The 10,139-nt window shown below is 37.0% G+C and overlaps 1 protein-coding gene across 3 annotated transcripts in view; it reads left to right on the top strand.

Annotated features, from left to right (window-relative positions):
* Window positions 1-693: 693 nt before the first annotated feature.
* Window positions 694-10,139, top strand: part of LOC121412420 (putative oxidoreductase GLYR1) — a 55,010-nt gene continuing 45,564 nt past the window's right edge. For 2 of the 3 annotated variants that reach the window (XM_041605246.1, XM_041605233.1), the window contains exons 1-5: window positions 694-886; window positions 5,416-5,452; window positions 6,159-6,241; window positions 6,790-6,925; window positions 9,730-9,774. In XM_041605246.1, coding sequence (XP_041461180.1) covers window positions 735-886; window positions 5,416-5,452; window positions 6,159-6,241; window positions 6,790-6,925; window positions 9,730-9,774 — 453 coding nt within the window. In that variant the 5' untranslated portion in view covers window positions 694-734. The remainder of the gene's footprint in view (window positions 887-5,415; window positions 5,453-6,158; window positions 6,242-6,789; window positions 6,926-9,729; window positions 9,775-10,139) is intronic. The other variant, XM_041605240.1, reaches the window with a different exon arrangement.

Genomic DNA, 10,139 nt, shown 5'->3' with positions numbered 1-10,139 from the left:
GGATATTTCAGCAGTGTGTGTAAGACTGACTTGGCATAGGATCGGTAAATAAATTGTTCAGGGATTCAGGCGATTCATTACTCCCGACTAAATGACTTTCAAAACATATTGCCCAAAGGATAATAGATACAATATCGGCTTTAAGTCTATTTTATTACACTCTCCCTATAGTATACCCCACAGTTTCAGTAAGGTGGGGAGATCATCCATGCCCGTCAACCGACCAAGACAGAAAAAGGAGAGAAGAAATAAAAGGTTAGGGCCCTTAGCCTAAACAGTGAAATTTTAAATTTGTATTTTTTTATTCTATGACGGGCTTTGAAAATAGTTATTACCAGGATAAAATACCCATGAGCTGGCTATCGTTAACCAAATATTCCCTATTTATAAATTTTACATGCATTATTTTCATAAATCATATTCCGGCAAAGTCAGACTGAAGACAATGACATGGTTGAATATTTATTTTGTAAGATGATTTCAAAATGTTGCCTTAGTAATGTCATAAAGACATGACCGAATCCTACATTTTTCAAATAAAATAAAGTACGAAATGTCACCTCTTTCAAAAGTCGATAGCCCCAAATCTGGCTATATATCGAGGGGGGGGAAATGAGAAGCAATTTTGTTTTTCCGTGCAGAAAACTTTTCGTCATCATTGTGCTGTATCTGCCGATAGATGGGGTACATCAACCCACGCGAAATGCACGCGAAATTTGGAAAAATTATCAAAAATGGCGGAACCACAGGCAGAAGTTGACCCTAAAACCACCGAAGAAATGGAAGTTCCGAGCTCAGATCCACCTGAAAATGACAATGATCAAGATGCTGAGACTCCTAAGAAGGAAAAGGACGCTAAGAGCTTTGATCTAGGGGACCTGGTTTGGTAAGAATTTGAAATTTGCTTCCTCACATTGTAGCGTCTCTTGTTTGCTTTTTCAATAGTCCCACGCGTGCCTTGGCCTGGCCCTTGCTGCTGCTCAGCTCACGGTTTATGATTCAAAGACGCGTCGCCGTCGGTGCGGTGCGAATTTTTCCCAAATCCCTAATGGCCTATGTAACCGTACACGTAGTGCAGCTTCTCCGTGACTGTTGATTGTATATATCTTAAGATTGGATAAGAGTTTCCTATAATATATTTGTAATGTATGTTAGTATGTAAAGTAAAGTGGCACAAGTAAAGTGCACTTTTGCACCCGCCCGACAAAACTCAAAATTATTGATGACCCGCTTGCGCTTGCCGAGCTGCTTGGAGCGGCGCAACTGGCACTTGAACTGGATGCGGGGAGCTTCTCATGAAATTTTGCTTTAGTCTTAGGCCTATATTGTTGCGCAGCACGGCAAGCATGCCTATTGTTAGTAGGGTGTCTGAAGCCACACTGAAAAGTGTCAGCATAAAACAGGCTGATTTAGGGGAAAATGTGGCACATATTTTTCGGGAAGTTCAGGCTATTAGAAAAATGTGATCTGAATTGATAATTAACTTGTGTTTGGCATGTATGGAAAGAGAAAATTCAGGGGCTTCTTTTGACAGTAAGGACAAGTTTATATGATCATTCTAAATAAGGATTTAGAGATAAATTGCAAACCCTTATTTTTGTGTGTGTTGAGATTGCCATTTCCCCATGCGTTTTCTATGGGAAAATGAAATTTCTGTTTTGCACAATTTTTTCACTTTGTCGCAATTTTTCATTGTGATCTGGTTTCCAAATCTTTATAAAAATCATACCATCAGAAAGAGCATAAAAAATCCTATTTGACTCTTTATGGACAAGTTTTTGGCATTAATAATAAATTTATAACAGCCCTTGGAAGCTAAAAATTTGGATTTGTGTGTGTCCATTTCTTAACTACACAGTCTATGGCAGAGAAATGCTGAAAAATTACCTAATTTCATTCTTCTTTTTTGCAGCCAATAATTGGATTTTTTTCAAAAATGTTACATTTCTGTAAGTCTGAAGGTCATTTCTTTTCAAATTCACAAAGAAAATGTGATATTTTCTTGAAATAAGAAAAATAATTTTTTTCTCCAGACACCCTATTGTTAGACAGGAATAACTGTCGTTTCTCAACAATTTCTGTCATATCGGATATCCCAATTCAGCAATGAATGCGAATTCACCAAATTGCGCGATTTGCACGCTGTCGCCATGCAGAAGACAAAGAAATCGAGATGGTGACGTAAACACAGACGTAAGCTCTTTTAACATTTTTCTCGTTTTTTAAATGATTTCTTCTTTAAAAACGAAATTGATATCGCAGAACTGTTGGAAATGAAGTGGAACCCCTTGTACATGTTTTAGGGCTAGATCTTTTAGAGGGAAAGTAGAAATCTTCAGGTTTTAGAAAAGTTTCCGGTTTTATGGCCATACGTGGGTGAATATACCTTGGCGTCCCAGGCGTCAATGGGGAGTAAGCCTACGTAGATTATGACTTTTACTCCCCAGAAGCCTCCCGGCTACCCTCCACTAAAATTTTTAAAAATATGAAGGTTTATCGAGAATTATCTAACATATATCTTAGAGATTCAGGAAGGAAAAGTGATATGTACCAAAATGTGGCTCTCATTCTGTCAAAATCTGGTGTGTGTGTAATTCCCAATGGCATGGGTTTATTAAGTCAGAAAAATAAATTCCCAATACTCTTGCAGAGTAGACTAGTCAGAATATCAGCTGGGCGTTGTGGCGTGCGCCTGTAATCCAAGCTGTGGGGAAGTTACAAATTGATGCAGAGGTACGAGGTTCGAGCCCTGGTCACGTCTTTCGGATGGTGACGTAAAAGGTCGGTCCCAGACGTAAATAATCATATCTGATTGATACACGTCTGACAAAACTCAAAATACACACACACACACACGATAACCGTTATGAAAGTTACCAATGGCTTTCAACAATTCCTGCTAGCTTAGTAAGGCAACAGACAGGAGATGCCTCTTTTTGCAGTGAGAGGTTCAAATCCAAGTTCCAACCAGAAGTAAGAAGAAAATGAGAACGAAAGAATGAGGTTTTGGAGAAATATTTTTTGAATTAGTGGAGGGGACATAAGAAAGTCTTTCCTGTAAACAAGTTTACATAACAAGAATGTAGGTGGACTGCATATGATAAAAAATACATTTGGCAAAATGGGGGAGTTGAGGTCACCAAATTATCTATTTTTAGCTCTCTCCCAATTTCTGTAAGTGCCATAGATGTCATACAGGGGGAAGGGAAAAAAAGCTGTTCTCAGCTCAGAGACATGGACAATCTTATCAAGACTCTAGGAAATTAGGTACATTAAATTATCTACTCATGAATTTGCCTGCTGTAATGCCTTAGAATATACTTGCTTTCATAGTTTTGCCCGCTTCTGGGAAATTATTCCTAGTTCTGAAAGGGATCTGTGCTCAGAACCAAATGTCAATATAATTCTCAATGGTCTTGCGAGAGATCTTGAGTAACATGCCAACGATTGGAAAGGCATTTTAATCACTAATTTCTTTTTCTTAACCCATCGAACATTCTCCAAAACATGCATAAAGATATGATTTGCCTCCCCCTCTTCCATTTTATCTCTCCTTTTCCATTCTAACTCTCAGCCTCTCTCTCTCTTCTAACTTTGCTTTCATTATTTTTCCTCCTTTTCACTGTTATCTGGCTTTACTTTTCTCTTTCTTTTCTTCTCTTTTTCTTTCCTTTTTTGTCCTTTGTTTATTTCCCTCTTTTTCTTTATTTATATTTTTCTTTTTTTCTTTCATTCTCGCTCTCTCTTTCTGTCTCCTTCTTTTCTCTCTTTTCCTCTTTCATTCTTTCTTCTACCTTCCTTTTTTCATAAACTTGTAGACCAATTTATTTCTCTGTTTTCTGTTGTTTGTTCATAATTTTGAAGTGTATTCTAATGATAATGTTCTTTTTATCATTAGCTAATGAGCAGAGTCTTCTTACAGAAATTTGATTTATTTTGATAATCCCAGGCATTACATTGTAGCTGGTGTTATTTCCTGTTTTAGTCTGTATTTTTTTCTCTTTAATTTTGATATTGTATTTTGAATATTGTATGATTATTATTTTCTATGTAAATGTACTGAATATTATAATGAGTGTAATTGTGTTCCTGGAAATTAAATTAAATAAATAGATAAAAGAAATCCTCATATTCATACTGGTGACTCTACTGTCCACTATGGTCAGAGATCACATAAACTACAGAAGAACTTGAATTAAATGAGTAGACCAAGCACGAGGACATTACAAGGACAAAAGCATAATACCTTGTTTGGTCTTTGGACTGCAGAGTGGGCTAAAGTGATTGATAGATATCACTTAGCAATTGTTGGCAAACCCCAATTTCGAAAGTTTTCCAAAGATTTTACAAACATGTTTGTACACATCAATGAATGTAGAAAAATAAAAAAAATAAATTATAGTCTGAATTTAGTAGTAGTTCAACTGTTCTGATACTTCTGATCTCTGACGAATGCAAAATTTAGGTTTTTTTCCTAACTGTCAGTATGGCATGTATTTGAAGGATATAGTAGAGCAGAGGCAAGTTGCAGATTGGGAGAGAGTAGGATGTGGGAAAAGGACAAGAGATGTAAAGGTTTATTGATTGTCCTCATCTAAGAAGTATGATGCAAGGCATTCCTAGAATACTTAATTGAGAATCTGTTGAAATACATTTTGTCCAGCTGGGTTGAAGAAAATACAGGAGGCAGCAAAATGGAGTGTATTCTTCCTTCTTAACCGGGGGCCGTTTCATGAAGTTGTTCGTAAGTTAAGAGCGACTTTAAGAACGACTGATGATCTCTCGCGCTAAACCATCTCCAATGAAAATACCATTTACCACAAGAAAGGATCAACATTCATTCTTAAAGTCGCTCTTAACTTATGAACAGCTTTATGAAACGGCCCCCCGTACATACTGTCTCGATCAAGTGAATCATAAAAACGATTGGATATTGACACTAATTGAGAAAGGCAAGGCTAGAGTGCTCTCTTCCCACCTTGCTATAATGTCATCAGTGAGATGAATGGTCCTTCTCACTTTAGGATATATTTTAGAATTTCCTGGATAGTGATTTTGCTCACTAAGCTTGAAGGAGAGTGATGAGCCGGTTGAGTCAGCAGCTTTGATTTCCAGATACATGTAGATATAATGCTGTATTGAAGCTCTTTATTACCCAATTTTTTTTTTTTAATTAGGCCTTGTCATGGATGTTCACTGCTCATACAGTAGTCACATGCTTAATTTGGCAATTTATTTTTAACAGAAATTCACAGTGTGGTCCTCATGAATTATGATTAAAATAGAAGCAGTACATCATTTTCAAATTTTAAAAAGATTATACGTATTTCACTGTGAAAGTTTATATTTTGAGTGCCAGTGATTCTACATTTATAATACATTTCATTCAATTCTCTCCCTTTTTTTCTATTACAGGGCCAAGATGAGCAGCTTCCCTGCCTGGCCAGGAAGAGTAAGTATTAATTTCCTTTTTATGCATCTTTATGATCATAATTATGGAACAGAAAGTAACCAGCATGAATGAATAAGTAAGAAGTGTCTGAACATTTTAGTGTAGGATTAGGCAACCACCCCACATTCTACAGAGCATTGCAGAATGTATGTTATTTGCATGTACACTGTGGACTCTTGAGATGATTTTGTAACAGGCAATTGTCTGATCAAACTTAATTTCAAGATTTATACATCAGATATTACTCTTTTCAGTTCCTTATGCAAATAAATTAGCATGCAATTTTGATATTCTTTGTCATATTTTCAACTGAATAATCCACTCTTCAGCTAAAAGTATCGCTTTAAGGTAGCATATTTCCTCATGTAATAGTTAAAGTTTGTAGGGGACGTAGTTCATTTCATTCATTCTCCCTGTAATAGTCTAGCCACAATCATCTATTTCATGGTGTTTGGGTATATTCAGGGATGCCAGTTTTCAGGCAAAAGCCTGAATTCAGGCTTTGTCAATTTATTTTCAGGCCATAGTTTTAGCGTTTTTGTGTACAAAATATTGTATTCTAGGTGATTTTCAGGCCTTCTGATCAATTCCAACTGGCATCCCTATATATTATTCAGGCTGAACTACTAGAAACCCCTTCAGGATATTCTATTTGCATTCGTTATGAAAACCACACATCTATTTGATATTATTTTTATTCTTACAGATTGTAAAGCCATGGAAGAATGTTAAGAAGCCAGCGGGCAAGAAAGCTGTTCGCTTTGTCTTCTTCTTTGGGACTGAAGACCAGTGAGTATAATATTAAAATGTCTAAAAGTAATTACTTTTTTGTTTAAAATTTTATTGTTGTAATTGATAATGAATAAGGGAGACAAAATCTAGTATTCTATAGAAGCAATAAAGAATTTATGGACTGTTTATGGTGGCCATTTTGGTTTCTACAGTAGAAACTCAGTATTGATGTATTGAAATTGAATATTTTAAACTGATTTGATTTGATTGAAGGATTTCATTGAAAATTACCCATGCTCCCAGTCCAAATACAATGGGTGATTTTAAGTTCAGTGTTGACCTTTTGGTGTTGGTGTTGGGTCAAATTTTACACGATTATAACACCAAACATAAAATGAGAATGGTCCCCAAAAGTCACTCACTCGTTGTTGAGATGTCAATAATGTAATCTGAATCAGTTTTACAAACTCTGAATAAGTTTTGGAGCTAGGGGAAGCAATCAAAATTTCAACACCAACACCAAGGCCAACACCAAACTTGAAATCACCCAATGTATACAGACAAGATGGTATATAGCCACTTTCGATTCACCATTCTTCCTCTAGCGCTTGGGTGAAGGAGGAAAGTCTGAAGCATTACGAAGAGAACAAAGCCACTCTCTCTAAGGCAGGAAAGGGAGCCAAGTTCACCAAGGCCATAGATGCCATTGAAGAGGCTATCGTCAAGAACCAGGCTAGCAAGGTAAGGGCGATCCTCAGTGCTCTGTAAACACTTTTCACTTGCATCATGTGGTACTGACTTTGTGCTGAGTTTGGTGCTGTGTTAATGCCTAGGATGAGATCTTGTGGCCCAGTGGATTAGTCTCCGGACTCTGAAACAGAGGGTCGTGGGTTCGAATCCTAAACATGGCGTATTTTCCTTCAGCAAGAAATTGATCCACAATGTGATGCACTCAACCCAGGTGAGGTAAATGGGTACCTGGCAGGAATTTATTCCTTGAAACGCAGCGCACGTAACAGCTGCACTGCTAAAGCCAGGGTAATTATGCTGCATATATACTGTAGATCGCTTAGAGACTTCTGACAAAGTAAGTGTTAAGCGCTATGTAAGCAAGTATAATTATTATTATTATTATCTAAATGGTCAAGTGTTTGGTGGCATAAAATGTGGTATATTGTTCAGGGCTTCAGAAAGGAAATTGCAAGCTCTTGTTAGAAATAGACTCCAGGGCCTGCTCCCATTGAACAATGCCAATGATTATTTTCAATTCGCACTCAAACATCCAAAACTTACATTTTAACCCTTTGAACCCGGAATTATTAGGGGCGGCCGTGACATGCACCCTGCATTATTTGCACATAAATGACTTCTCGACCACATTCACACAATCCCCCATGATTCGGGACCCAACGGCACCTTCCCCCCGCTAGTACCCGGACCGAGCCGGCTGAAGGTATTTGGCTTCTCGTAGACCTAGTCTACAATCAGAAATATCAAATTAAGTGTCTGTTTTGGGCTCAAAATCACTGTTTTCACCAAAGTCAGATATACCAATTGTTTCCCCATAGTAAGCACGTGACTCCCCGCGTATTACACTGTGTGTTACCGCACATACGACACGAGCAACCACAAAAAAGTGGCATATTTTGGCCATTTTTTAAGCTAAATCCTTCCGAAATCATTGCCGAATTATCGACTAAAGATTCCTACACGTACTAGAAAGATGACATCATTTTAGAAGATCACCTGACATTTAGAATCCATGCTTTTGAAGTCACATGGCTGAATACCGGCCTATCGGGTTCAAAGGGTTAAAGCACCCGGCAGACAAAGACCATTGATAATTGCCAATAAGAATACACTGAGAAAATCTTGATATTTTCACTTTTAGTACACATAAGAAACCAGTTTTTTCCAGTGCACTAAGAATTTTATTTTTCTCTGGTGTTTCAGTGTTTTAGTCTATTCTAAATGTGAATTCTTTATTGATGTGTAGCAATGTTAAATGTTTACCAAACTCAGAAAAGCAAGCAAATATAATAGCGTGGATCATAGAAATCATACTCTGCATAACATTATCCAATCACTCTTCAAGCTCTAAAGACTCTAATAATTCATTTTTACTTGCCAATTGTTGAAGTAGTATGTTATTCTGAGATCTACAGACAAGACAAATTATTTACTGATTTGGCATGAACAGATATAAAATGTTGCTGAAATTGTTTCATATGTTCAGGGGTACATGTATTTCCAGAAACCAATAGTGACTTTCACTGAGAACTAATACAAGGTACTGATGACCTAGCATCGGATTGGCTCACAGGAAGTTTGTTGGTGAAACATCACCCAACGACAAGATGTTTCCTGAAATGCTACTCAGAAGACCAGGGGCCCGTTGCAGAAAGAGTTGCAATCAAACGCAAGTAGAAAAATCTTGCGCAACTTGATTTTCAGCCAATGAAGCACCCATATTTCGAGACTTGCGCTTGACATTTTGACTCGCGTTTAAATGCAACTCTTTCTGCAACAGGCCCCAGAACTGGTGGGTGTTTCATAAAGCTGTTTGTAAGTTAAGAGAGACTTTAAGAATGACTAGTGATCCATTCTCATGTTCTGAATAATAATAAATGAACATTTAATGGTGAATATCAAAGGATCACCAGTCGTTCTTAAAGTCGCTCTTAACTTATGAATAGCTTTATGAAACGGCCCCTGGACCATTTTCTAGTTAGTCCTGCCTGCAGGTTTCTTGATGATCTTTAACCGTAACAAGACTGGGGTAGGTTAATTCAGCCCCCCCCCCCACTCGACATTTTCCAGGATAACTCCGGCACGCCAATCTCTTCAACTGCGTCGCTCGCTGACTTTTTTACTTTCAAGTCTTGCGCAACTTTTGAGAACAAAGTTGCGACCCTCGGGTACGCGATTACGAAATTACGCAACATTTCATGAGTGCATGCATACTCGAAATTGCTCTAAATCGTAAATTTGTGTACATATCCAATGCAAATTGTGTTTTTAGCCAAATTTCATATGTGTTTCATTATTTTTCCTTTTACTAATTAAATCAATTAATTTCACCTTGTTTATGGTCAAATTTAAGTCCCCGACCATTTCCATTAATAAAAAAAACAAAGAATATTTGAAAATAATAAAATACACAAGAAATTAAATGTGATGTTGAAATTTTTTAAGAAACATTTTATCAGATTCTTATAAAGAGAGTTTTAACCAAAAATAGCATTTAAGGGGCATTATATTGTTAATTAGAGCAAACTTTTGATTTTGTGCATTAATTTGCATAAATGATTAGCAATGACATTTTTCGCAGAATTTGATCTTATATTTTTGTAGATTATGCCATGGGTAATACGCGTGCTAGTTTTTGTCGTGATTGCAGGATCAATGGCCGAGATCATAAGGGGGGGGGGCTGAATCAGCTCCCCCCCACCCCAGTCTTATTAGGTGTTGAAATAGCCCAGTGTATTTAGGGTTAAAGATGCCATGGGAGCACCTACATAATATTTGTTCTATTATATTTATAGTCTGACATGGAATCAAATGAGCAATCAGTAGGAACACCAGCTGAGGTCAGTGAATGCTACAGTATTTGATACTAATACTAATTAGAGTTGTCCCATTGGGCTTTCAAGTTTTCAATTTTTACATTCAACTATGTTTTTGTAGTTCACATTTGCTTGCTTTTCTTGCACAAACTAAAGACATCAATCCCTTGGGGTTATTTTCCTTGCAAGTATCAAATTTTGGCTTCTTGGATACCTGGGGCTGTTTCCACCAAACAAATACAGATCTGATTTAAAGGGGAAATTCGCCCTGGCGATAGTTGGTTTTAATGAAAAGCAGAAATTTGAAAAAATTATTTGTGAAGGTTTGATGAATATCCATTAAATGTTAAGTTATGAATTTTAACATTTTGGTTTTGTGTTATCACAGA

Source organism: Lytechinus variegatus, chromosome 1, assembly GCF_018143015.1.
Source record: "Lytechinus variegatus isolate NC3 chromosome 1, Lvar_3.0, whole genome shotgun sequence".
Lineage (NCBI taxonomy): Eukaryota > Metazoa > Echinodermata > Echinoidea > Temnopleuroida > Toxopneustidae > Lytechinus > Lytechinus variegatus.
The sequence above is the reverse complement of the archived record's forward strand: the minus strand, read 5'-3'. Positions and strand labels throughout refer to the sequence as shown.